General features: G+C 50.5%; 2 protein-coding genes across 4 annotated transcripts in view; one reads left to right on the top strand and one right to left on the bottom strand.

Annotated features, from left to right (window-relative positions):
• The first annotated feature begins 51 nt into the window (after positions 1 to 51).
• BYSL (bystin like) lies at positions 52 to 10,799 on the top strand. Its single transcript, XM_036413687.2, has 7 exons — positions 52 to 618; positions 4,409 to 4,571; positions 7,433 to 7,571; positions 7,864 to 7,997; positions 9,005 to 9,165; positions 9,334 to 9,436; positions 10,170 to 10,799. Exons 1-7 carry the CDS (start codon positions 351 to 353, stop codon positions 10,513 to 10,515), a joined length of 1,314 nt encoding a protein of 437 aa, XP_036269580.1. The 5' UTR covers positions 52 to 350; the 3' UTR covers positions 10,516 to 10,799.
• Positions 10,800 to 12,441: 1,642 nt separating this feature from the next.
• Positions 12,442 to 27,906, bottom strand: part of CCND3 (cyclin D3) — an 88,742-nt gene continuing 73,277 nt past the window's right edge. Inside the window, exons 1-5 of one of the 3 annotated variants that reach the window (XM_036413695.2) lie at positions 18,765 to 19,158; positions 17,827 to 18,042; positions 14,749 to 14,908; positions 14,051 to 14,187; positions 12,442 to 13,580 (exon numbers count right to left, since the gene is read on the bottom strand). In XM_036413695.2, the coding sequence (XP_036269588.1) occupies positions 13,413 to 13,580; positions 14,051 to 14,187; positions 14,749 to 14,908; positions 17,827 to 18,042; positions 18,765 to 18,962 (879 nt within the window). In that variant the 5' untranslated portion in view covers positions 18,963 to 19,158 and the 3' untranslated portion in view covers positions 12,442 to 13,412. Of the gene's footprint in view, positions 13,581 to 14,050; positions 14,188 to 14,748; positions 14,909 to 16,145; positions 16,200 to 17,826; positions 18,043 to 18,764; positions 19,159 to 27,906 lie in introns of those variants that run through there. The other 2 variants (XM_036413696.2, XM_036413697.1) reach the window with 2 other exon arrangements.

The raw sequence follows: 27,906 nt of genomic DNA, 5'->3' as shown, positions 1-27,906 counted from the left end.
ACCACGAGGAACAGGGGCGTGTCTAGGCGCCTCCTCTGTGACGCCTTTCTTGGTATCACCGCCCAGCTGCTGCTCCCAGGCTGGCAGCACCCTGGCCTAAATCCTCCAAGGTTAGGGAAAACAACGTTTGATGCACAGAGTTCATCTGGGAGTCTAGCAGCTCCAGCACCCGCGAGTTCTTAGCTGGCGGGGCGTCGCTGATGGCACCGCCGGCCTCCGAGCGGTAGGGGGCGCTGTGCTTCTCGGTGGCCTCTTGGGAACCGGGAGGACCCAGCGCAAACGCACTCAGGACACCTTCTGCGTCTCCACGTGTGAACTTTCCCGGCAACTTTTTGAGAAGAAAAGAAAAAATGCCCAAATTCAAGGCGGCCCGCGGGGCCGGGGGCCAGGAGAAACACGCTCCCCTTGCCGAGCAGATTCTGGCCGGGGACGCGGTGCGCGCCGGGGCCCGGGAGAAGCGGCGCGGGCGCGGGACCAAAGAGGAGGAGGAGGAGTACGTGGGGCCCCGGCTGACCCGGCGGATTTTGCATCAGGCGCGGCAGCAGCAGGAGGAGCTCGAGGCCGAGCATGGCACTGGGAGCCGGCCCGCGGCGCCCCGGGAGCGCATCACGCGGCTGGGTGAGTGGCGGGATGGGTGCGAGAAAGAGGGAGGTTAGGAGAGGATGGACGGGCATCGGACGAGGGAATAGCTTGGGATAAAAAGGGTCCGTAGTACTCCCTTAAAGAGGTACTGCAGTGGGAGGCTCAGCCCTGGAGCGGATGTAGGATAGTCAAAGCCCTCTCTTCTAGGTACCCCTGAGGTTGGGAAACAGGAAGTGATTGCCGGCACCACTAAGTTCTAGTATTTATCCATCCATTTGCCCTGTAAATACTTACGGGATGTCTCCTAGAGCTTGGTACGGTGTTAGAAGTCTAGATCTAGTTTGGATCAAGAGGTAAACGAGGTAGACATGCGCCTGACCTTAGGTTACAGACAGTAGACAATGAGAGAATAGACAGTAGACAATGAGAATAATACATTCCATGGAAAAGTATAATAGATTCTCTGGTAACAACAGCATTGATCTTGGGGATCGGGCTCCCCAGATTGCATGACCTTTGTGCTGAGCAGAAAGAACAATATTTTTTAGGGGCCACAGAGGCAGTGAGGGTGAGTAAAAGATGATGAACATTTTCTTAGGGTGGGAGTGTTGATTCCTATCCAGCTCTCAGATCTCTTTCCTTGGTCCTGGCACAATTGAACATTGGCCTCCTGGCTGTGGTATCTTTACTGGCTTCCAAGACTTCACATTCCTGTGCTACACCTTACCTCTCAGTAGCCTTTGCTGGCTCCCTTTTGATCCCCAATCTCTCTCTTTTTAAAAAAAATATATTTTTATTGATTTCAGAGATGATGGGAGAGGGAGAGATAGAAACTTCAATGATGAGAGAGAATCATTAATTGGCTGCCTATGCAGGCCCCCTACTGGGGATCCAAGCCCACAACCCAGGCATGTGCCCAGATAGGAATCAAATCCTGACTTTCTGGTTCATAGGTCAACACTCCACCACTGAGCCACACTGGCCAGGTGACCTCCCCCACCTCTTATGAAACGTCACAGGGTTCAGTCTTTGGACCTCTTCCCTTCACACACTTCTCTGGTGTTGTCATCAGTTTTGTGGTTTAAACACCACCTATTTGGTGACCGCTGTCAACTGTATATTCTAGCCTTCATTTCTTCCATGAAACCTAGATTATTCAGTTGCCTACTTGGCTTATTACAGTAGCATCCTCATTAATATCCCATACCTCCTACAGTCCACTCTAAACTCAACGGCTAGAGAATTACAGTGGTTTGCAAATTCCTATATGATCGGCTCTCATTGCCAGTCCGACTTCTACTTTCCCCTTTTCACTCCACCCATATCGGCTTAAACATGATAAGCTAGGGCCTTTTGCCCAGGTTGCTCCTGTCCTCATACACCTGTAGGCATACTCTCTCAATTCTTCACCTTCTCGGCCTGTTATGCAAAGAGCTGAGATCCGAGGAAGATAACCCAGAAGACTAGCACTTACTGCACACGGCGGTGGCCCACTGGTAAAGATTTCCCCCAGTATGGGGTTGTGTGGAATACAGAGAACAGGGCCTGAAGGAGAGACTGCTCAAGAACAAGCTCTATAAGATCAAAACACTAGTAGTTTACAATCGGGCTCACTCCCAAGACCCGTTTCTGTTTGGCTGTTTCTTGACTGAGAAGCTGTCCAGGCTCCTAAGGTTGCTCCTTCAGTCCGATTACAGGTGGCCTTCATCATATTCCCACAGGGGCAGAAGGGGGTTGGAGCTCGGGAAGGGACCGGATTACCACACACCTTCCCTGACTACTTCATTAAAAATTGCAACACCCCCTCCCTGGCCTGGTGGTTCAGTCGGTTGGAGCGTAGCATTGTTCCATATACCAAAAAGTTGCAGGTTCGATTCCTAGTTAGGGCACATTCCTAGGTTGTGTGTTTGATTCTGGTCGGGCTGGGTACTAGAGGTAACTGATTGATGTTTCTCTCTCCCTTGTTTCTTCTCTCTCTAAAATCAATGGAGGGCATGTCTTCTGGAGAGAATTAAAAGGAAAAAAAGAGAGAGAAAATTTCAACACCCCACCCCTATCTTTACAGTCCCAACTTCTCTATTCTGCCCTATCGCTTTATTTCATAGCACTTGTCTTTTAACCTATCATGTTATATTTATTGTCTGTCTTCCCTCATTAGAATATGAGCTCTATAAGGGCAAAAGGTTTTGTTTCTCTCATTCACTAGTATAGAACATATACCAGCACTCAGTGTTTGCTCAATGAATGGATTAATGAATGATGGTGAGGTGGGTGGGAACCAAATCTGCAAAAGACTTGGAGGCTGTACCCAGGATTTAGAGCTGTCATAAAGACAGTGAAAAACTGTTGGAGAACATGGAGACCAGTGAGGGCACCGTTTAATTAGTCCAAGCAAGAAATGATGCTGATCTAGGCTAGGAGTTGCGAAGGATTTGAAATATTCTCTGAGGTAGAATTGGATCGGCTTTAGTAACTGCGTGTTGGGGATGAGGCAGGCCTGCCTGCCAGGTTCTAGCTTAGCATGGGGTGGACGGTGGTGCTGTGTACTTAGAGGTAGAGCACAGTGAGCAGTATAGACCTAGGAGGAAAAGAGAGTGAGCTTGGCTGATACAGGTGAAGTTTGAAGTTCTTGTGAAGAGCAACTGTACAGGCGGCAGCTGGAGTTACGGTCTGGAGTGAAGGGACATCTACATCCAAGTATAGGTTTGGGGGTTGTTAGCACGTGGAGACAAAACACCTTCGCCACATCACCACCACCCCCCCACCCCCCCCACCACCACCATTTAGCTTTTATCACATATTTCCTTTTGTTAATAACCTGTTCATATGCAGCAACTCATCTCCCCGATTGGAGTACGGCATTCCTTACCAGATGCCCAATCAGCTGTGGCCTTCCGGGAATCAGTTCTTCAGTGGGTTGGTCCTTTGGAATCTGAACTACACTGCCTGGGTTCACTTTACCCATCCAGCCGTGTTTTCTGCTGCTGCTTAACAGACAATCTTGTAACCAAGCCCTTTTGCCGGTGTTGTAACCCAGGTTTGGACCACACTCCAGCTGCACCCATGCTCCCTGTCCAGACTTGAACCATCGTTGGCAGTCATCACCTTCTAAGTGCCTACGGTATATACTGCCTCTGCCACTCATTTGGCATATAACTAAGTCCACCCATGTGTGTAGAATATGGGTAAAGAATGCACAGTCTAGCCGAAACCGGTTTGGCTCAGGGGATGGAGCATTGGTCTGCGGACTGAAGGGTCCCAGGTTCGATTCCGGTCAAGGGCATGTACATTGGTTGTGGGCACATCCCCCGTGGGGGGTGTGCAGGAGGCAACTGGTTGATGTTTCTCTCTCACTGATGTTTCTAGGTCTCTATCCCTCTCCCTATCTCTCTGTAAAAATCAATAAAATGAATTGTAAAAATTAAAAAAAAAGAATGCACAGTCTAGGCCCAGATTACATGCCATAGGCAAATTACTTAGCTTTTCTTGTGCTTTAGTGTTCCCACCTGAAACTGGATATACTAATAAGACCTACTTCTTGGGGTTGTATTGTGTACAGTATTTAGAACAGTTCCTGCTACATGACTGAGCATAATGTGTTAACTATGATATATTGGCATCACTGTGTCATTGGTTCACATAGGTACGTTTTGTTGCTCGAGCAAGATTGTAAGCCCCTGGTACAGGAAGATAGCGTGTGCACACATCTGTATCTATTACAGGCACACGTGAGGCTTACACTGTGCGTGGTGGTTAAAGTTAACTTGACCTCTAAATCCCTCCGCCATCGCTTACCTTTTTCACCCAATCATCGCCCCTCTTCTAGGCCCAGGAGTGCCGCAAGATGGATCAGATGACGAGGATGAAGAATGGCCCACCCTGGAGAAGGCTGCCACGATGACAGGGGCCGGCCACCAAGCAGAGGTGGCCGTGGACCCCGAGGATGAGCGTGCCATTGAGATGTTCATGAATAAAAACCCTCCTGTCAGGTAGGGCTGGCATGGCCTAGAATTTGGGGTAGTGGGTCCTGGATAGCAACATCCCACAAGGAAGCACATGCCCTGGCAGAGTTTGATTTCCGACCTTTGGGAAGGGCCTGGGCGTTGCTAGTTGTAGGGATCCACCTCAACAAAAGTGGCGCGTCCTCAAAAGACCATTCTGAGTGAGAATGACACAGACTCAGAATGCCTCCTCCCCCTCTGTCCACCTCTTCTAGAACTGCTCAGATTACCTGGGAGAATAGCTATCCGACCTTTTTATTTTTCTGGGGAGAAATATCCCATTGCTTTTGGTCTTGGCCTACTCAGTTTTCCTAGTAGCAAGCTCAGTTTCCTTGGCCAAATCTCTTTCGTACCCTAAGCTTCGTTTTACTCAAGGTTTTTTAGCCTTAGCACTATTGGCTGGATAATTTGTGTGTGTGGAGGCTGACCTGTACAATGTCGGATGTTTAGCAGCATCTCTGACCTCTACTCACTGACCCCAGGAGTGACCTTCCCACCAGTTGTGATAACCAAAAAGGTCTCAGGCATTGCGAATTCCCCCACACTTAGAACCACTGATTCATTCCCATCCGTAATAAGTGCTACTCCAGACGATGTCTGCATTGGAGCTCCTGCAGTCAAACCCTGAGCTTGTGGATTTGGGCCCAGGAGAGGGGAATCCGGCAGAACCCTCCACCAGTCCATTCTGACCCTGTGATATCGACATGACATTTCCTTGGTTCTTCGGGCTACTCTGGGTTAATGCAGCTCCCATTGCTAATACTGCTCTGAAAACGGAGGCTGGATGGTATGGTCTGTGGTAGTTTATTTGAGAACACAGAACAACGGAATGAGTTCCTCTTTCAGATTGACACCCAGCGCCTGAAATGGATGTCACAGAGTGTGTCCTTGGACTTGTGTGCTTGTCCCGCCAGAGAGCCTCTCGGTGCCTTACACCTCCTTTCTGGCAGATCGTTCTGACGGACTTGGCAGAACGGGTTTCCAGCGAGCAGTAAATAGAAGAGTAAAGCTACTGGAAACAGGGACTCCTGGCAGCTTTATTTATTTATTTATTTATCTCATTTTTTAAAATTAAGGTATTATATGTGCACATACCTTACCAATCCCCTCCCCCCACTCCCATACATGCCCTCCCTCCCCAGAGTTTTGTGTCCATTGGCTATGCTTATATGCATGTATACAAGTCCTTCGGTTGATCTCTTATCTCCCACATATCTCCCTCCCCTCCCCGCTGTAATTTGACTGTTTCTTTACTGTCTCAGTATCTATCTTTTTGTTCATCAGTTTATAATATTCCTTATTACTCATAAATGAGTGAGATCATGTGATGTTTTTCTTTCATTGACTGGCTTATTTCACTCAGCATAATGTTCTCCAATTCCATCCAGGTCACTGCAAATGATAAGAATTCCTTTTTTATGACAGCATAGTATTCCATTGTGTAGATGTACCATAGTTTTTTGATCCAGTCATCTGCTGACGGGCACCTAGGCTGTTTCCAAATCCTAGCTATTGTAGATTGTGCTGCTATGAACATAGGGGTGCATATATCCTTTTTGATTGGTGTTTCTAGTTCCTTAAGATATATTCCTAGGAGTGGGATTACTGGGTCAAATGGGAGTTCCATTTTCAGTTTTTTGAGGAAACTCCATACTGTTCTCCACAGTGGCTGCACCAGTCTGCATTCCCACCAGCAGTGCACGAGGGTTTCTTTTTCTCTGCAACCTCGCCAGCGCTTGTCGTTTGATTTGTTGATGATAGCCATTCTCACAGGTGTGAGCTGGTACCGCATTGTCGTTTTGATTTGCATCTCTGACTCCTGGCAGTTTTGAGAAATGACTGCTGGCTTCGGAAAGCAGGCCCAGACCCACATGAGCTCAGCGGTCAGAGGCTGTTTAGTTTGGAGCACGTTAACGTGTGCTATAAAGAACCTGAACTTTAGAGCCTGAGCAACCGGGGCCTGACTCTTTCCCCCACTTGAGAACTCTGAGACCTTGGGTGTGTATTAACCTGCCTGAGGGTCAGCTCCCAAGTGGAATAGATGTCGCACGGACTATAAAAGATAATGTCTGAAGTCCTTCACTCTGTGCCTGGCCATGAGAAGACCCTCAGTCTTAAATACATGTTAGCAGCCTCTGGAAATCCCATTCTTATACCGAAGCCCAGTGAAAGGAGAATAAGGAGTCATCACTATAAAGTTATGTTGGGCATACTGTTTAAATATTATTAATCATAGAAATTCTTGTGTAAGTTTTAGTAAATTTATAGAAGTTTGTGCTCTGGTCTTTTCCCTAATTATCCGAGCTACTTGAAATCTTGGTACACACTGAGAGGCCAGACCAGTATTTTATAATTGGAGAGACTTCAGCATGGGAGGGATGTGTCTGAAATAGGCAACGCATTACACATTCTCTATGTACTGATAGTTCCAAGTAACGTAGTACATGCATTAATTCGCTTAATCCTGATGTTAACTCTGTGAGGTAGGTGCGTTATTACCTGTTTTTATAGATGAGAAAACTGAAGCATAGAGAGGCAAAATAGCATGCCCAAGGTCATACAGGGATTGGGAGAGCGAAGATCTAGACCCAGGCAGACCGGCTTCAGAGTCCAGGTTCTTAACCTCCACGCATTTATTTGTCTAATTCGTCCAAAGTGGAATGGCTTCCAGGTCATTTGTGCTGTGCAGTGATTCCATGGTGTGTCCGGCCCCGAGGGGAACTGAGGTCGCACACCCAGCAAGATGACAGGTTTATTGGAGCTCACAAGAAACCGTGTGTGGAGTCCAGAGCTTCCTGGACTGTGTCCACAGCTCTCCCGCCCCTTCCTTTCCCTCTCCCAACTCTTAGGCGTACCCTGGCTGACATCATCATGGAGAAGCTGACCGAGAAGCAGACGGAAGTTGAGACGGTCATGTCCGAGGTGACGGGATTCCCTATGCCCCAGCTGGACCCCCGGGTCCTAGAGGTCTACCGCGGAGTCCGGGAGGTGAGAGCTGGAACACCTTCGCAGGGCCTCTGGGCGCCCGCATCTCATACACAGAAGCCCGGTGACCGAGAATAAGTCAGAGGGTGTGGGCTCAGAGTCCTGCTGTACCAGTTAGTGACCTGGTGGCTGTGGGTACGGGCTCCGTTTCCCCATCTGGAAAGTGAGGATGGGAGCAGCATCTCCTCACGTGGTGGTTGTGAGGATTCGGTGAGTGAACATAGGAAAAGTACCTGGCACTCGGCAAGCAGGATGTGTGCTAATGGCAACGATGGTGTTACTCCCTCCTCCCCAGGTGTTGTCCAAGTACCGCAGTGGGAAGCTGCCCAAGGCGTTTAAGATCATCCCTGCGCTCTCCAACTGGGAGCAGATCCTCTATGTCACAGAGCCCGAGGCCTGGACTGCTGCTGCGATGTACCAAGCCACCAGGTAGAGCGGATGGGAGTTCCAGTGGCCTTGGGTCTATAGGTAAAGGGCTGGGGGCATAGAAAGTACAGGATTTCCTGGTCTTTGCCATTATTTTTTTTTTCCCCTCTTATATTTATTTTATGCATTTATTTTTATTGGTTTCAGAGAGGAAGGGAGAGGGAGAGAGAGAGAAACATCAATGATAAGAATCATTGATTTTCTGCCTCCTGCACACCCCTTACTGAGGATTGAGCCCGCAACCCAGCCATGTGCCCTTGACCGGAATCGAACCCAGGATCCTTCAGTCTGCAGGCTGATGCTCTATCCACTGAGCCAAACCGGCTAAGTGCTGCCATTACATTTTTTCAAAAATATTTTTTATTGAGAGGAAGGGAGAGGGAGACAGAAAAACATTGGCTGCCTCCCACAGGCCCTTCCCACACTGGGCATCAAACCCACAACCAGGCATGCTGGGAATAGAACCAGCAGCCCTTTGGTGCATGGGATGACGCCCAACCAACTGAGCCACACCAGCCAGGCTGCCATTGCATTTTAACTTGGCCCCAGAGCTCTCTCTTGTGTTTCTTTATGTCATCATTTCCCCAGCTTTTCCAGTTTCGTGTTTTGGGGCCAAGAACCTGTTGAAAATTGCCTGTGATGAGTTTTTAGGGAAGAGGCTTATAACTACGGGGTGTGTCAGACAGGCCTCAGAAGTCTGTGGCTCCCCACACGTGCTCAGGTCCCTCAAAGAGTAGGGTAGAGAAGGCCCATGGTGGGGAGAGGAAGGTGAATAGCTGAGTCGCCATTGGTTTGGGAGCACTCTGGCTCTCTGGGTGTTCACCTGATTGGATGCCTCTTGTAGACCTCCTGTTCCCTCCTATCTGATTTGGGTATGGCCTGCACTTAGTTCACACACTCCCACATACCCTTCAGTTCTTTTGCATGCACCATCCACAGTGATATTAAAAGGGCCAGCTCCAGGCTGTCAACTGACCTGGGATGTCTCTGCTACCCCACAAAAAAACTAGGATTTTCGCATCTAACCTGAAGGAACGCATGGCCCAGCGCTTCTACAACCTTGTCCTGCTCCCCCGTGTACGAGATGATATTGCCGAATACAAAAGACTCAATTTCCACCTCTACATGGCCCTCAAGAAGGCCCTTTTCAAGCCTGGGGCCTGGTTTAAAGGTGAGAACCCAGGAGGCGGGCAGGAAAGGGAGGGGCCGGAGCTCCTGCCGTGTGATCGCGGTAAGCACCACTTGGGAGATGGCTGGCTCCGGCAGGTGGGGGAGCTTCCTGCTTTGCCTCCTTTCTCTCGCCCTCAGCTCTAAGTGATGCCCCTCTGACCCTCCCCAGGGATCCTCATCCCACTGTGTGAGTCGGGCACCTGCACCCTCCGGGAAGCCATCATCGTGGGAAGCATCATCACCAAATGCTCCATTCCTGTGCTGCACTCCAGGTGGTGTTTCCGCTCCAGGGGAGAGGATGGCTGCTCAGGGACTCACCAGGGCTTGGAAAGTCGGTGGGGTACAGAGTGGGGAAGGAGCTAAGAATAGTCCTGGTTTGTGGCTTAAGCCACTAGGTATATTATTACTCCACTGGATTGTAATTCCATAAGAACAGGGTCCCGGGTTGAAGGAATGAATAGAGAACATGGGAAGGAAATAGGTCAGGGGTGGAGATGTTGAGATATTTGAACATATCCTAGTTGGATACTGAGTGAGGTAAGTACTCTGAGACAGGAGTGGGGATTGGGTGAGTTAGTATCCCAATTAGAGATGATAAGTGCAGTGCAGGAGGAGGAAGATCAAGACTGCATAGGTGCCCTGGCCAGTTTGGCTCAGTGGTTAGAATGTTGGCCTGCGGACTGAAGGGTCCCAGCTTCAATTCCGGCCAAGGACACATGCCTGGGTTGTGGGATTGATCCCCAGCAGGGGGCGTGCAGGAGGGCAGCTGATCAGTAATTCTCTCTCATCATTGATGTTTCTATCTCTGTCCCTCTCCCTCTTTGAAATCAATAAAAATGTAAAAATAAAATTACTTGTAAAAAAGATTGTACTGCATAGGTGAGAAGGCCTGAGATGGCCCTCTTAGGCGTACCACAGTGTAAGGGCCAGTAGAGGAGAGGAGGGGAAAGCACAGAGGGAGGGGTAGGACCTCTCCCTACCACTAACCACCCATCTTCCCACCAGTGCGGCCATGCTGAAAATTGCTGAGATGGAATACAGCGGTGCCAACAGCATCTTCCTGCGGCTGCTGCTGGATAAGAAGTACGCGCTGCCCTACAGGGTGCTAGACGCTCTGGTCTTCCACTTCCTGGGCTTCCGGACGGAGAAGCGTGAGCTACCCGTGCTCTGGCACCAGTGCCTCCTGACTTTGGCCCAGCGCTATAAGGCAGACCTGGCCATGGAGCAGAAAGAGGCCCTCCTGGAACTGCTCCGGCTGCAGTCCCACCCCCAGCTGTCCCCTGAGATCAGGCGTGAGCTTCAGAGCGCAGTGCCCCGAGACGTGGAAGGTGTTCCCATCGCCGTGGACTGAGGAACAGCCCCTCATCCTGGTCTGAGGGGGTGGGAGGACAGCAGGATCCCAGTTAAAGTGACACTGAGCCTCTACAACTGGGCAGTGAGAGTCCCTGGGCATCTGGGACTCCCCGGTACCCTACAGGGAGGACTGAGGGTCAGGCAGTTGTTCCTGCTCAGTTCTGGAACCTGTGTGAGATTCCACACCCCAGCATTCCCCTTGCCCTGCTGGCGTTTGGAGTACTTTCTCTCAGGCTATGTCAGGTCCCTGGGATGTGGATGAAAAGGTGGGTATTTATTGAGCGTCTGTGTTTTATTGTGATCAATGGAGATCTGTTTTCCCTCTTTATCTAAAAGTAGGATTACTCTCCCCTGTTTCTGTATAAGAGTGGATTCTTACCCAGTAAACTAAGAACCCCCACCCTATCCTAACTACAAGCTAGGTTCTCCAGGCTATACCCAGAGTTACCCCTAGGGGGCTCATCGCTGCCTTTCCCCAATACAGGCTGCTTTGGGAGAATGCCAGGAACAGGAGGTTGTTCAAAAGATGGTCTATCTCAGCTGTGGGTGGAAGAGCTACAGGAGAGAGCCCCTAGAGCAAGCATGTCGAACTCAAAGGCTAACACTGGCCAAGTAAACGAGGCCTGTGGCCCGAGAGCCATGAGCTTGACATGCTTGCCTTTGAGGGAAGTGGAAATGCAAAGGCCAGGCAGATGAAGGAATATTGGTTGTGCCGGGATGACAAGATCTGATCACCACCAGACAAGTTCCCTTTCTGGCTAATGAGAGCATTAGACTGGAGGTTGGCAAACTAGGGTCAAATGCTCATTTTCTTATGGCCCATGCACTAAGAATGGTGTTTACATTTTTTAATGGGTGGGAAAATTTTTTTAAAGAGTATTTTGTGGTAGGTGAAAATTATGTGGAATTCTAATTCCAGCGTCCATAGTTTCATTGGAACACAGCCACTCCCATCTATTTACATGTTCTCCGTGGCTGCTCTCATGCTGCAATGGCAGGGTACAATCCTGGAAGCCTTGTTTGTCTTTGAAAATGTGACTTTGTTCCAACCCAGTTAATATATTTGGAAACGATTTTATCATAAAACAAATATCACTTATTTATACATAAAATCAGAAAACTGCACTGAGCTGAACCAAGCCAGATACACAGGTGTAAGCACCTCTGGCATGAGGGTTAGGAGTCACATCCACAACCTGCCTTCCACGAGCAAACTTCTTTTTGAAGGTAAAGGACTCTGTTTCTCAACCATTTAGTATATAGAGACTATGCTGTCCTTTAAAAAACAAAAAACAAAAAAACTTTTTATTGGTTTCAGAGAGGAAGAGAGAAGCATCGATGATGAGAGAATCATTGATTGGCTGCCTCCTGCATGCCCCAGGCTGGGATCAAACCTGCAGCTCAGCATGTGCCCTGACCAGGAATTGAACCATGAACTGGTTCATAGGTCCGCTCTCAACCACTGAGCTGAGGCAGCCAGGCTTTTCTAAAAAACACGTCACTCGGCCCTGCTGTGATGGTGCATAGATCCATGAACCACGTGGGTTGGAACAGGGTTGTGGGCTTGATCTCCAGTAGAGGGCAGCCAGCCATAGATTATCCTCCTATCATAGATTTTTGTATCTCTCCCTCTGAAAATGACTTATTAAAAAACATCGCTCAGCTCTTTCATGTTGTGCCCATACATACATCCTATGCATTTAATTAGGCAGTTTTGCAAAGCACAATGATTTTTAGGAATGATCATGTTCCATTATAAAGTAGCACTGACTGTGGGGCAGTTACTATCCCACAGGCCTAAAATACTTACTCTGACCCTCTACATTAAAGGCTTGATGGACCACTGATTGAACCACTGATTTCTGCCCTTTTAACCTCATGCTTTTACCCACACCTCCATCCAATCCAAGAAGCCAAGACCAACTTTATTCCATAATTTTTATTAAGGTAGCATGGTCCTAGGCCAACAACTGGACCTTGTGGCCTTAGGAAAGACCTGTTAACAGGACTTGCGTCTCCAGGCGGGGGGCTTGGTCACCTCCAGGACATCCCTGATGAAGGATGGGGCGGAGGGCCAAAGGGAGAGGAGGGCCTGGCCCCTCCCAGGCTGTAGCAGCTCCTCGGTCACAACAATCCTCTAGCCAGTAGCAGAGGAGGGATGCAGCAACCGCCAGGGTCACCACTTGGGTTGGTGGACCCCACCACACCCTCTTACAGTTGTATTCAACAAATAAATTAAAACCACCTCTTCCTTCAGCACTGACCCCCCTCAATCACACAGGAGAAGCTGGGCAGGAAGCAAAGCAAAGAGGAACTGGTTGGTTCTTGAGCCTCTGACAGAGGCCTGGGCCCCTCCCTCTAGGAGCAGCTGTGGGCACGGATCATGCTGGGCTCTCCAAAGGATGTTGAGGAGAACTGTTCAGGAGTGTGTCCCCTCAGAATATCAGAAATGGCTTCAGAAAGACCCTAATCCAAATGCAGTAGCTCTAGAAGGTGCAGCACCTTTGTAAGGCACCGGGGCATTTTGGCAGTTGAGAATGTGAGAGCCCCCGAGACGGGGGGCCTCAATAAGGAATGCTGGGACATGTATTTTACCTTCTTCAATTTTGTGTCTGACCAGCTGACCCACCCCCAGCCGGGGAAGGAGCTGGGCTGGTCAGAGGCAGGGAGAAGGAGGGGCCTGGCTCGCCACCCAAACATGGCTGGCCGGGCCCCTTAGTGCACACTGCAGGGATAGGTAGGACCTGCCCCCTTCTCTTTAACAAAGGGCAACTAGGAAGGAGCCCCCCAGACTTCAGTTGTGGCAGATGTGACGTCATTCCTGCAGGCAGGGAGGGAGGTGGCAGCGGCCCCTCCTCTGCTGTCAGCGGCCACTGGAGGGGGCCGCTCCCCGGGCTACAGGTGGATGGCTGTGACATCTGTGGGAGTGCTGGTCTGGCTGGGCCCCTGGCTGCTGGAGCCTCGGGGGGCTTTGGATGCTGGGCTGGGGGACGACTGGGCGGCTTCCCTGAGGCTCTCCCTGAGTGCAGCTTCAATCTGCTCCTGACAGGCGCGCAGGCAGTCCTGAGTACAAGGGGGGACAGTGAGGAGGGGCTGCCGGGGGAGGTGGAGGGAGGTCCCATTGGAGCCAAAGGTCCACTTCCCTCCTCCCATAGCAGGTGCAGGGGACAGACACCGCCCAGCACACAGGGAAGTCTGGGGAGGTTAGGCCACAGCCCAGCCCCAGGAATCCGCCTTCAATTCTCAGAAACTGGCAAGAGGATGTGGCAACGGTGTGAGCGCAGCCCTGCATCCGACACAGCCTCCCACCCCGACTCCTGCACACCACTTGGCAGAAAAGGTGCCCTGCAACCCACCCAAGACAACTTGCTTTTCCCCTGGGCAAGGCAGGAGACGAAACCCCACAGAAGCCCCAAGGGCAGGGTATGTGAAACCAGGAGTGGGCAGCAGGTTGGAGATGGACGCCTCCCTCTAGTGGAGGCTCAGGGAATAGCAGCGCTTCATGAATTGACAGGCTGCTGCTCAGCACTCACCACTTCAGTGCCTGTGATCCCTGCCAGCAGCTCCGTGAGCTCATCTGGGGATGCGGACCAGGCACCCAGGCCTTGCACTGCAGCCCCAATGCTGCCTGTGGCGATCATGGACGGTGGGTACATGGCAAAGGTGTAATCTTGGAAAGAGGGAGAGGGAACCATGAGGCAAGGGGAACATCGAGAATAACAACCAGGGGGACTTCCTATTCCTCAGAAAGTGCCCGGCAGCAGGAATGGAGCAGGGGCATAGCGGAAAATGCCAGCAGTGCATTGTGTCAGACGGGCAAGAGAAGGCAGGAAAGACCCTGTCCTGGAAGGCCAGGGTGAAGGGCAGACTTGTGCAGGCCAGGTCCAGGGTGGTCCCTAAGGGACCCCGGACAGGCACCAGGGAGTGAATGAGTCTCTCCCTGGTGTGGAAACAAAACCAGGGTCAAGACCTGGGTTCTGTCCCCAATTTAATCGCCGTGAAACCTTGGGAAAGTCACTTCTAAGCCCTGAGGCCCCACCTACATTGGTACTGGGGTCTCTAAGATCCCACACAGCTCAGATTGTGCTCAGCATTTTTTCTGTACTGAAACGGGGGGCTCACAGGGGACATCGTTTTCACAAATTTTATAAGGCGTATAACAAGAATCTCCTATGACCCTTCCAAGTCTTGATTTTCCTGATTTGGCAAAAATACGCCTGGAGTTTATTACCTGTAGCGCAGAGGGCCAAAAAGGTCTGAGCATGCTTTTTGACCAAGGCCTGCCGGTCACTGGGCAGAGAGAGCCGGTACAGGATCAGGGCCAGGAAGTCATGGGCGATCACAGCAGCCAGGTCCCACTTGAGCTTCCCCAGGACCAGCACCTCCCAGTCCTGCAAAGGGGAGAAGAGGGCGGGGCCGGTGACTACAGGAGGGGAGGGGGGGGAGTGAACGCGAAGGAAGCCCGTCACACTTGAAAGGTCGAGACCCCAGTTTTGCTTCTGGGTTTAGGGCCTGGGGACATGTGCTTTGAGCATTTAGGAATGGGGAGTCCAGGGGGAGGGAAGAGCTGGGGACATGTGCTTTGAGCATTTGTCCATCTTTTACCAGATGCCAGACTGCATGCGGCACACAAATTGTCTTTTGATCCTGTTTGGTTATCTTTGGGGGCCAATAATACAGGCCCTATTCTGACCCAGGGCTCTGAGCACTTCTCCAACTTGGGCTGGATGAAAAGACTGAAGCAACAGATACCACCACCACCATCTCCATGAACGTGAGGCTCCTCTGAAATAAAGCAGACTCTCCATAATCCCAAGGATTTGTAAAAGGGAAAATCACCACTAGCTTCTCCCCAACGCTGCATCCCAGCCAAGCCTGTGCCCCTTGTGAGTGAGCCTGAGGCCACACCACCTCTGATACAGTCACTGAACTGATGCTGAGGTTCCTCAAAGGGGACATTGCCCAACCCAACCCACATCCCCTTGGTGGGACATCAGGGCTGGGTCCTGAGATATAACACCCACCCCACCCTCTTCCACTGGAACCCACAGCGCTGGGTGCCATGTGAGTCTCAGAAAGAGCTGTGGAGGCCGTGCCAAACAGGATGGCTCTGGACGGTCTGTCTTTGAGGGCCCAAACCCCATCTCCCCCTGCCCACGCCTGCACACCCCTGCTAAGTCCGAGGGTGGACGGGAACCACTTGTCTGTGGTTCCCAGCCCTGGCCCCACTTCAGAGTTGCACAGATGAGGATTTCTTCATTGTTTTATCTCAGGAAGGAACTCGAGGGTTTGACTCCTTACAGAGAGAGAAATAGCAGCCCCACCCAACCTCTTCCCGGCCCCGGCCTAGGTGTCATCCTCCCAAACCAGCCCCGAGCCTCCCCCAGGGCCCCCCAGAAAGAGGCCTGGCCTGGAGCCAGAAGCTGGGCAGAGACGCTAGCCTTCCACCCCTGGTGCCAGTCCCAGGGGCCGAACTCCTGACTCCGAAGTGAACAGAAAGCCCCCGGCTGCCAAGGCAACCCCTGGAAGGCCATTTGGAGTGGGACTCGCCCTGTGGGGAAGCATGGGGTCCTGTGTGAGGGAGGGTGGCCCCTGAGAATCTCGGCCCTCGTCTGGCACAGAGCATACCCCAGGGAGGGACGAGCTGCCGTGGCTGGCAGCTTCCATCGTCACTCTGGCCTTCAGGGCCACCGTGGCTGGCCAGAAGACCCAGATTTCTGTCCCCCGCTTCAGGGCTGCCCCCCTCCTCTGGGCCTCACTCAGCCTTCTCAGCTTCACAAGCGTTTGGACAGCCGAGTTCACCGAGGTCCCTTCTAACTCTGACCTCCGAGGAAGCCATCTGCACGGTCCACCCCGGCTCAGGCGGAGACAGCAGGGGGAGAGTGTTTTTTGCCTGTTCTGAAAAACTCCCCTCGTACAAAGGCACACATCCCATCCCAAACGTCTCACAAAAAAGGAAGTCCCCTTCTACCTCCCAGCCCAAACCCCTGCACAGGCTTCTTCCCCGAAGGCCCTGGAAAGCAGTTCCGCCTCCAGCCGTGCCCCAAACTACCAGCTCCATCACAAAGAGCTGTGGGGCCTCCCAGATTCCCCACTCCGGCCTCCTACTCCCATCTCCGAGAGAGAGCTACTTGGCAGGAAGAGAAATCCCGTTCCTGGACAAGCAGCAGTCGGGGCCCCAGTACCCTGGCTTTCTGGCCAGCCAATCACAGCGGCCTGCATGCAGCCCTCCTCCCCGGGAGATGGGGCCCAGAGACTCTCTCAGGGTCAGGAGAAGGCTAGGCAGTATAGAGTGAGGGTGAGGAAGGTGCCTGCTCACCCACCCTCTCCCAGACCGCGCGCCGCCCCCCACCCGAGGTGACCTGAATCCTCCTCTAGATCCAAGCATCCCCCCCCACACCCCTCCTCAGGCTTTGGGATAAGAGACTCGGTGACTCTCCGGCCCGGTCTGGAAGGAAGAGCCTAGGGCCAAGTTCCCAGCAAGCGGCCCAGGGAGCCACTTCCCAAACCACAGGAGTGACAGCAGCTCCCCGCAGGGTTATGAAAGATCTTGGTCAGAGTGGGCGGGCCAGGGGAGGGGGCATCATTATCACATCGGAAGCAGCTGCAGCCCAGCTCCCTGTCTGTCCCTCCAGCTCTGGCCTCTGGCTAAGGGGGAAAGGGAGAGATCGTTCCGCCAGCCTGAAGCAGCTGCTCCGGCTCCTCACAATGAGGATTAGGAAGGAGTGTCTCTTCTGGGACACAAGAGGAAGGGAAGAAGGTGGGATGGAACTCCTGGAGCCCTTCCTTAGAGCAATCAGGGCTGGGCTTTAATCTGCTCCGGGCGGGAGGCTTTTCAATCACAAAGTCCACCCGGGGATCTAGACTCACCCCAAGCAGCCCCCCTCCCCCCAGGAGAAGCGCATTCCACTCCCCCACTCCGGTGGGGGTGTGCAGGCATGTCCTGCTGCTGCCAATAAATAACTCCTGATGGTTGTGTAAACCCAGAGGCAAAGTACTAGTGGAGTGTAGACATGCAGTTCGACTTGTTGCTATCTGGGGGAAAGACCAAGAGGGGTGGCACCCCCTGGAGGTCACGGGAAGGGAAGTCAGTTCAAGCCGGCAGTTTAAGCCTGGATGGGGGGCTGCTCTAACCATCACACTGCACTGCCCGTCTTCTGTCCAAGTATCTAGAGTCTGCGGCCCCGAGCCCTCCCCAGGGGGCAGAAAGCCCCTGAGGTCTTAGCTTTCCTTTTCTCATGGAGGAACGAGGCGGTATGGTGTTGGGGGGGGGGGGGGGGAGACGGGGAACGGGGGAGTATGCACGCACCCGCATCTGGCGGGGGGACACGGCGTGGTCGGTGTAGATGCACAACTTCTCGATGGTCAGGGGCGCGGTCTCGCGCAGCTTGGAGGCCAGCAGCATGCAGACCGCACCCAGGAGCTGAAACTGCGCCTTGGGGGTGGGGACGCAGGACAGGTAACGATCCAGGTAGTTCATGGCCAGGGGGAAGACTTCCTCCTCGCAGCGCTGCTCCTCGCACACCTGGGGGAGGGGGAGGGGAGGGTCACTCCAGGGCAGGAACGTGGGAAGGAAGCCCAGCGGCCCTGAAGGTGAAAGGGGGCGCTGAAGAGAAGTGGGACAGGGAATCGAAAATGGAAGGGGTACGCCGGCGGCTCCCTTACTTCATGAGACCCACCCCCACCCCCATGGGGACCCCAAGAGTCTCCCACAGTAGCCAGAGAGCCGGGGGCCTTCCCCCCATGACCATCACCCACGGCACACCCAGAGGGAAGGGAGGAGACTCCCGCACTTTTCAGTTCCCTGGCCGCCGCCCCGCCGCCTCCCCGCCGGCCAGAACCCCGGCCCCGCACCGGAACCGGTGCCCAGGGCTTTCCCGGCGCGCTCCTAGGAGGACGGGGCGGGGGAGAGAAGCCGGGGACGCCGGAGAAGCCGGAGGGGGGACGGCGAATCCTGCCCCGCTTTCCCGGCCGAAGAGATGATGATAAGCCAAGAGGGTGCCAGAGTCGAGGTTGGGGAGGGAAGAAGGAATGGGACGCCCCGAAGGCAGCCGGCTCGGGTGCCGAGTGGAAAGGCCAGGCCGGGGGGGGGGGGGGGGGGTAAAGGGGGGGAGTCTGGGCCACCGAAGCATCTTGCAGCAATCGTTGCGGAGACCAGGATGTCCCCGCAGGGCGGCCCGGGCGGTCCGGAGCCGCGGCGCGGGGCCGGGGGGAGGGGAGAGCCGGGGAGGGGGGCCGCGGCCGTACCTCCAGCATCCAGTAGGCCAGCATCTTCCGCATGTGCGGCTTGATCTCGCGCTGCACGCACTGGAAGTAGGAGGCGCGGGGCACGTAGCGCTCCTCCAGGCGCAGCAGGCTCTGCAGCACGCGCTGGTCCCCCAGCAGCCGCGGGTCCGGCCCGGCGCGGGGCGCGTGCCGGGGGCCCTCGCAGCACAGCAGCTCCATGCTCGGCGGCGCGCGAGGGGGACGGGGTGCGGGCTCGCGAGCCGGAACGCGGGCGGCGGCGGGCCGGAGAGCGCGGGCGCGGGGCCTGAGGCGGTGCCGGTGCCGGTGCCGGTGCTGGCGCTGCGCGGAGGAGCCCGGGCCGCCTGCCTGCGCCGGCGCGCGGCTTTCCTGACAGGCGGGCGCCCCGCCCCTCGCGACGCGGTAGCAACCGTGGAATGCTCCCGCGTCACACGCTCCCGGGGCGGAGCCGCCGGCGCCGGACGGAAAGGGATGGCGGCGCCCCCTCCCCCGCCGCGGCCGCGCGGGTCCTCGGGCGCGGGCCCCGGCCCGGCTTCCGGCCGCCCCGCCCCCTCCTCCGACCACCCCGCGGGGAGAGCGCTTCCCAGGAGGGGTCCCCTTCCCCACCAGCGAGCCTCCCCTGCGGCTCCTCTGACAGCCGTCCCCCCAAAGAGCCCTTCTCCAAAGGTGGTCCATTCATTGGGCAAACCCTCCTTCCCCCGCCGCTTGCTCTAGGGAATATAAAGAACGAATACCTAGTTCTTAGTGAACACTGGTTCTGAATACTTCACACGCAGTCACTACTTATTATTTTTTTAAACATATATTTTATTGATTTTTTTTTTTTTTTTTTACAGAGAGGAAGGGAGAGGGATAGTTAGAAACATCGATGAGAGAGAAACATCGATCAGCTGCCTTTGCACACTCACTACTGAGGATGTGCCCGCAACCAAGGTACATGCCCTTGACCGGAATCGAACCCGGGACCCTTCAATCCGCAGGCCGACGCTCTATCCACTGAGCCAAACCAGTTAGGGCAACATGCAGTCACGTATTACATCCTCACGGGAACTCACTGGGTTGGGTGATACACTTATTCCGCAGGTAAGGAACTGAGCGCACTAACAATCAATGGGCGGCCGAGCCCGGATGGGGACGCCGGCAGTCCGGCTGCAGGATCTGCGCTCTCCCCGCCGGTGCCCCGCGGCTGCACATGAATGCCGAGATTAATCCCAGAGCCCGCACCATCGGCAGCTCCTGCGAGCTGGTTAGACATGCGGGCTGCGAGGCCTGCGCCGGCCCCGCGGGATCAAAATCTGCATTTCCACAAGATCCCCGCGGTTCCCGTGCACAGGGAGGCGGAGGCCCGGGGGAAATCGGCCCGTGGCCGACATACAGCGGGGCGGAAAGGCCGGCTATCCAAGGCCTCACCTTGTCATGAAGCCCGCTGTGTGGCCTTGGACAGGCCCTGAAAGCCGACCTTAGCTTCTCTTGGAGGAAAACGTGGGCGGAGGAGAAAGGAGATCCTCTCTGAAGGGAGCTTCTTGCTGAGACCCTATAAAATCTCCCAATTGCCATGTCTTCCACCTCCCAAACTTCTGGGTTACTTTGTAGTGTCCCCAAAGCTGGATTCCTCATGACCAAGAGGCAGACCACAGGCCTCCAGGAATGCTCCCGGAGGGGGAGGCCCGGGGAACACAAACCTCTCCTGAGGTCCCTCCTCTTGAAGGAAAGGACACCCATAGGCAAGTTTCTATGCTAACTGTTTTCTCAATAAATTGTTCTTTAAATGACAAATTTTATTATAGTTCAAATATCATGGAAATATTCATTGGCATTGTAGAAACAGACAATCCAGATAAGCCACACAAAAAAGGAAAAAAAAATTATTTGCAATTTCACCATCCATAGATAACCCTTTAAAATGTCAATATTTGTTTTTCTAAGACTGTTCTATTTTTTAAAATGAGGTCATTCTAATTGTTTTGTAAGCTTTTTTTCCACAAAAAATATATTGTTAGCACTTTTCCCTGTCATTTATACTACAACATTATTCTTAATGGCTACATAATACTAGTGTGCCATTGGGTGAATATATAATGCATTTTACCCAACAGGTATTGTTGAAAATTAAGTTGTTTCTCATTCTTCCCTATTAGAAGCAATACTGGGAAATATTTTTGTGTGCACTCATCATTAGTTCTACAAGTGAATCAATTTCTAGAAGTGGAATTTCTAAAGTTATGAAACAAAGACTTTTTTAGATTTTTCAAAATTTATTTTCCAGTTATAGTTGACATACAATAATATATTAGTTTCAGGTGTATAGCATAGTGGTTAGATATTTATATAACTATAAAATGAACCTCCCCATAAGTCTATTACCCATCTTACACCATCCATAGTTATTACAATATTATTGACTATATTCCCCATGCTGTACTTTTTATCGATGACTATTTCTATAACTGTCTATCTGTACTTCTTAATCCCTTTCACCTTTTACCCATCCCCCAAAACTCCTCCCGTGAATTTCATTCTAAATTTCCTGTGAAATGCTGAACCAATCTAATGGATAAACATTAGGTATCTATTTCAAAACAAAATAAAGCAAGCAAACAAACACCTCTGCCAATTGGAAAGATGAAAACTAGTTTATTAGTAATAAAATATATGTGTTTGTTTTAAATTCAAGAACTCTTGTTATGCCAACATGAATGTGTGCCATGTACCTTATCTAATCTTGCAAACCCATTACTCCTGTCTTCCAAAATACAAGTATGAAGTTTTAGTTAATTAATCATAACACTGCACTCTTTCATTAAAGAGAACAATGTATTGTAAATTATAAAGAATAGATATGGCCCAGCTGTGTGACTCAGTGGTTAAGCATTGACCTATGCACCAGGAGGAGGTCACAGTTCGATTTCCAGTCAGGGCACAATGCTTGGTTTCTGGCTCAATTCCCAGTAGAAGGGATCCAGGAGGCAGCTGATCAATGATTCTCTCTCATCATTGATGTTTCTCTCTCCCTCTCCCTTCTTATCTAAAATAATAGATATGAAGTTATGGGAAGACAAAAATGTTGAAGTGTAAGAGGTCTTTAGTATGCAGGAAGACTAAAAAGTATAGCTTTGAAGTACATAACCAGAAACCAGATCTGTCCTGAAGGAAGTGTTTCTTTATTCTCAGAATTATTGAGTAGACTGTTCAGGCTAGAAGGTCATTTATCTTTGATGAGAAAGTAAATCATCATTATTAAAGTTTTTTTCCCCAGTTTCATTGAAGTATCAATTGTATTAATTTAAAGTATATATGATTTATCCTTAACCGGTTTGGCTCTGAGGATAGAGCATTGGCGTGCAGACTGAAAGGTCTCAGGTTCGATTCCGGTCAAGGGCATGTACCTTGGTTGTGGGCACATCCCCAATAGAAGGTGTGAGGAGGCAGCTGATCGATGACTCTAACTCTCTATCCCTCTCTCTTCCTCTCTGTAAAAAATCAATAAAATATATTTGGGGAAAAAAAGTATACATGATTTAATATATGTATATATTTCAAAATGATTACCATAGTAAGTTTAGTTAACAACCATTACATAATTACAATATTTTTCCTGTGATGAGACTTTATTTTCTTATTGAATATATTGAGGTGACATTGGTTTGTAAAATTATATAGTTTTCAGATGTACAATTTTATAATAATGTTGAGACTTTTTAAGATCTATTCATTTAGCAACTTTTCAAATATTCAATACAAAACCGTTAATTCTCATCACCATGTTGTACATTATATCCCCAGGACTTATAGATCTTATAACTGAAGTTTATATCTTTTAACCACCTTCACCCACTTACCCATGAGGTACAGCTGCTATTATTACCCTCCTGTTATAGATGGAAGCAGAGTCACAGGGAAGCTAACTATCGCCCGACGCCATGCCACTAGCAGGAGGCTGCCTTGGTTGGGTCTCCCCAAAGACAAGGATTCAAGTGAAGTAATTGGCCCAGGAGGTGATTCCAGGAAGCACCCAGCGTGGAGAAATGAGGCAGAAGGGAAGGAAACCAGTGAAAAGTACACTGTTGAGTAAGTTAACACTGTGGGCAAATGGAGCTCCGTCCTGTTGAGGAACTCTGGGACCTGATGAAAAGTGCATGCTTCTGCCTCGGAGGGAGCAGGGGCACCTGTCCCCCATTCCCAGCAGCCAGGGGTGGAGGGCTGCTGGGACGGAGAAAGGGGCCTGCAGTTAGTTCCCCAGGACGTCCAGCTTTCCTGCGGGAAAGCACATGGGCTCTGACAGCAAGGACCAGCCACCAGGCAGTCACAGCGCTGGCACTGGAAGGGGCGGTGCACTCGGGGAGGACGAGAGCAGTGGGTATCCGAGTGGCAACAGCTGCATGTGCTGCATCGGGTTTGAACCCAGGCAGGCGCCAGAGCCTAAGTTCGAAGTCCGAATAAATATTTTTAACAGTTTTATGCTCACTTTATTTTTTATTTTTTATTTAAAAATATATATATTTTATTGATTTTTTTTACAGAGAGGAAGGGAGAGGGATAGAGAACTAGAAACATCGATGAGAGAGAAACATCAACCAGCTGCCTCCTGCATACCCCGCACTGGGGTGTGCAGGCAACCAATGTACATGCCCTTGACCGGAATCAAACCCAGGACCCCTCAGTCCGCAGACCGACACTCTATCCATTGAGCCTAACCGGATTCAGCTATTTTTAAAAAATATATTTTTATTTATTTCAGAGAGGAAAGGAGAAGGAGAAAGATAGACATATCAATGATGAGAGAGAATCCTTGGTTGGCTACTTCCTGACCCTGCCCCCCGCACTGGGGATTCAGCCCACGACAGGGCATGTGCCCTGACTAGGAATTGACCTGTTTTATAGGTCAATGCTCAACAACTGAGCCATGCCAGCCGGGAAGTTTTACATTGTATTTGTGTGTTTTAAAAGGTTTCCTTTTAAAATAAATTTACTTAATGAAAAACTTAACTTTAAAAACATTAAGTAGCCCGGACAGGGTGGCTTAGCTGGTTGGAGCATCATCCCATACACCAAAAGGTCGTGGGTTCGATTCCCAGTCATGGCACCTACCCAGATTGTGGGTTCTTTCCCCATTCAGGTCGTGTGGGAGGCAACTGATCAATGTTACTCTCATTTAGATGTTTCTCTCTCGCTCTCAATAAAAAATAATAAAAAAATGCCCTGGCCAGTGTGGCTCAATTGGTTTGGTGTCATCAGGAGGTTGTGGGTTTGATTTCCAGTTAAGGGCACATGCCCGGGTTTCGGGCTCCATCCTTAATGGAGGGGAAAGAGGGGTGCAGGAGGCAACTGATAGATATTCCGCTCTCACATCAAGGTTTCCCTCTCCCTCTCCCTTCCTCTCTTTCTAAAAGTCAGTAAACTATTCTTTAAAAAATAAATAAAATGGGTTGTATGTTTGACTGCATTTACCTTATATAAAAAAATAAATGGTTAGTTTATTATTTTTTAAAAACATCAATATAATTCATCAATATATTGACACACAATTGTTGATATACATATTGATGAATTATATTAAAAGATTAAATTAAAATATTAAAGGTGGGAAAATCATCATAGAATCAACAGATGCCAAAAAAAGTTTTTGATAAAATTCAACAGCCATTCACAATAAGAAAAAACTATTAGCAAAGTAGGGATAAGTGGGAACTTCCTATGTCTCATATAGGGCGCCTTCTAAAACCCCACAGCGAACATCTTCTTTAGAAATTGATACACAAAAGTACACCAGGCAAAGTGTCCAGCATGCAGGGCAGTGGGAAAAACCAAGAGGTCCCTCCTCCATGATCAGCCTGGCTAGTCTTCCCTGGGACTATTGAGGCCATGCATTCCCAGTATCCTCAAGGTGGACCATATATTTCCACGCCCTCTTTCAATGTGCACATTTTTATGAATAGCACCATCTTTCTGCTGAGTCTTCAGATGTTAAGCCCTGGCGCCATCTTGGATTTCTTCCTTTCTTTGGTTCCCTGTATCCAATCAATTACCTACACCCCCCCCAAAAAAAAAAAAAAAATTAGGGAAAACACTTAGATCTTATTCTTCCCATTCCTCCAGTAGACTGTTAGCCAGTTTCTCAAAATTTGCCACCAAAGTAAACCGTTCACAGCAGAGAAGAAAGCACCTCTCAGAGGAATCTAGTATGATCTAAAATAGTCCTCTGCGAACCTGAAATTTATTTGAAGTCTAACATTCTGCCTTAGAAACATATACACATTTAGGATTCTGGTCTATAATACAGCCATAATTGTCATAAAGTAAAAAGTACATTTACTTTAGATTACTTATGGTTAAGGAAAATTAAACTTCCCGGAAGCCACGTGTATCCTGAGATTGGCAGGAGTAGTCTCCAACCCTCTTTTAAAAGCCTGGGCCTCCATTACTGTTATTGCAAAAGCCTCCATGAGCGCCTCTCAGTCCTCATAGCGCTTCCAGAGAGATCGGATCAATGGCGCGGGGCCATCAGATTAATCTCCCACAGACACTCCTTTCATCTCCAGTCCAAGGACCTGCTTATCAGGTCAAATTTAAAAGTCAACCAGCCTGGCTTTTAAAGTTCTCCTTCAAGAGGCCTCAGCCACCCTATCCAATTTTATCTCAGCTGGAGCACTCTGGCTCACCCCAAGGCCTTATCTCCCACTGCTGGCATCCTGGCCCTTTCTCCAAATCCAGTTCCTTCCTTCAAGCCCACCAGGCTTGTGGTGTTAGAGAGCAGTTAATTTAGAGCCAGATGGATCAACAGTGGCCCACCGAGGGGAGCTGACATTCCCAAGAGCACACACAGTTAACGATTGCTTTAAATTGGTCTCATTGTTTCCTGTTAATAAATCCTATTGTCCTTCCAAAATTGGAAACTCCTGGGGTGGGTACTACACCTTTTTCTGCAGGAGGGACTCTGCATAAAGCTACATGCTTTGTTTCCAGACCCCTGCTCCTGCAATTCCCAGGCTTGGTATGTCTCTCCTCCACCTTTTGTCAGCCACCCACACTTACAAAATCAAGTTTAAGATCCCTCTAATTGTAGGTTATTTCGTTTTTTTCTATTAAAATTATCATTAGAGTTGTGCCCTTGCCAGTGTTGGTCAATGGTTAGAGTGTCAGCCTGCGTACCAAAGGGTCCAAGGTTCGTATTCCTGGTCAAGGGTATGTACCTGGGTGACAGATTCAACCCTTGACCCAGTTGGGATGCATGTGAGAGGTAACCAATCAATGTGTCTCAGAATTCCAGTCAAGATGGCAGCATAGGTAAACACAGCACTCGTCGCCTCCCACAACCACATCAAAATTACAACTAAAATACAAAGCACCAGAGTTGACCAAGTCACTCCTATTCTGAACCAACCTCAAATTTTCCTGTGAAATGTGGGGAAGGGGCTAAACCAGGGTGGAAGAATCAAGTGATTTCAGAGGTGGGGCAGGTAAAATAATTAATTCAAAGTATGGGTCTAAGAAACAAGAAATAATGAAATAAAATACCAAACAACCATGATTCAGAGCCCGCTGAAATCTAGCTGAAAGGAAGTCCTACAACTGGGGGATTAAAGAAGAAGCACATCGATACTGATAGAAGGGATGGAGATGTGGGGTGGAATCTACAATCACATGTGATGGTTTAACACTGGGAGGGTTATCTTGGCAGTGGAGGTTTTCCTGAGGAGCAAGGGGTCCCAGCCCCACACCAGACTCCTCCTTACCCCTTTTCCCCCCAGCCCACGATTCTACTGCTAAGAAGAGAAGTCCCCACAACTTCTAGCTGTAAAAACCAGCAGAGATTGTGCATGAATGACACAGAAGTTGCTGGAGCCCCAGGAAGCTCCTCTTAAACAGCCCACACACAAACTTACCTGGACTCCCCCCCCCACTGAGCTCCAGCACTGGGGCAGCAGCTTGAGAGGAATGTGGGACATTTGGGGAGGAACTAACTTGTCTGGAATCAGGGAAGAGCTGAAAGGGCAGCTTTCTCCCACACAGAAATGCTGGAAGAGGCCACTGTTCCTTGCTGAGCCCTCCCCACCACAGAGCACCACATCAAAATCTCCATCAACCTGGCAAACACTTTTTGCCCTCTCCTGATAATTTCCTGAGACCCCACCCCTCCCTTCTTGAAGGCTCAACCAAGCCATTTCCAGTGGCTTTTCCTTAGAATTTGCCTCATGCTAGACTTTCCTAAAACCACTCTAACAAGCAGTAGCTGGTCTCAGCATGCCCCATATCTCTCAATAAATGGCCCCAGGCCAGACACTAGCAGAAGCCCATCTTGGTTCACAGGTTGGCCTCTCCTCTCCTGGATACCACACAAAGCCCAACACAAGTAGAAGCCATCTGCAGATTGCTCTGTAGCTCATGCTGGGTGGTCCCAAGCAGGGCACAGGGAGTGGCTGACTTTTCATCTCCCCAGAGACTCCAGAGCCAGCGCATCCAATGGCCAACTTCTACCATGCCAGATTACAACCTTACCACCACCAGGAACGACACACACAAGGGACTGACTCAGTGAGCACCAAAGCTCCACTGAAGTAAGTCCTGCTCCATAGGGTCAGCTTCTGCACAGCAGTTCTTCCACTGTAGTTGCAACTGATCCACGCAATCCATTGGCCTGAGTTGCACCAACATCAATCAAGGCTCAACTATAATAGCACAGTGCACAGAGCTCACACAGGGGCACACAGAGTTCAACTCCAGTGACTGGGAAGGGTAAGCCACTGGGCCCTGCAGGACATCTACTAACATGGCCACTCTACCAAGTCCAGGAGACATAGCAGAGCTACCTAACACACAGAAACAAACACAGGAAAACAGCCAAAATGCAGAAACAAAGAAACATGTTACAAATGAAAGAAAAAGAGAAATATCCAGAAAAAGAACTAAATGAAATGGAAGCAAGAAAACTACAGATATAGAGTTCAAAACAATGGTTATAAGGATGCTCAAAGAACTTACTGAGTACTTTAAGGAACTTAGTGAGAACATCAACAACAACAAAAAATGACCAGTCAGAAATGAAGGATACACTAACTGAAATAGAGAATAATTTACAGGAAATCAACAGTTGAGGAGCCTCAGGGACAGCTTCAAGCATACCACATTCACATCAATGGGGTACTGG

This window comes from Pipistrellus kuhlii, unplaced genomic scaffold (genome assembly GCF_014108245.1).
Source record: "Pipistrellus kuhlii isolate mPipKuh1 unplaced genomic scaffold, mPipKuh1.p scaffold_m20_p_5, whole genome shotgun sequence".
NCBI lineage: Eukaryota > Metazoa > Chordata > Mammalia > Chiroptera > Vespertilionidae > Pipistrellus > Pipistrellus kuhlii.
Note: the sequence above shows the minus strand (reverse complement) of the source record. Positions and strands in the feature narration are given on the sequence as shown.

Excerpts from the sequence above, each read along its gene's own strand:
- BYSL (XM_036413687.2), top strand. The coding sequence starts at position 351 with ATGCCCAAATTCAAGGCGGCCCGCGGGGCCGGGGGCCAGGAGAAACAC. Across the intron at positions 4,572-7,432 it reads AATAAAAACCCTCCTGTCAG|GCGTACCCTGGCTGACATCA; the intron begins GTAGGGCTGGCA and ends CCCAACTCTTAG. Across the intron at positions 9,166-9,333 it reads GCCTGGGGCCTGGTTTAAAG|GGATCCTCATCCCACTGTGT; the intron begins GTGAGAACCCAG and ends GACCCTCCCCAG.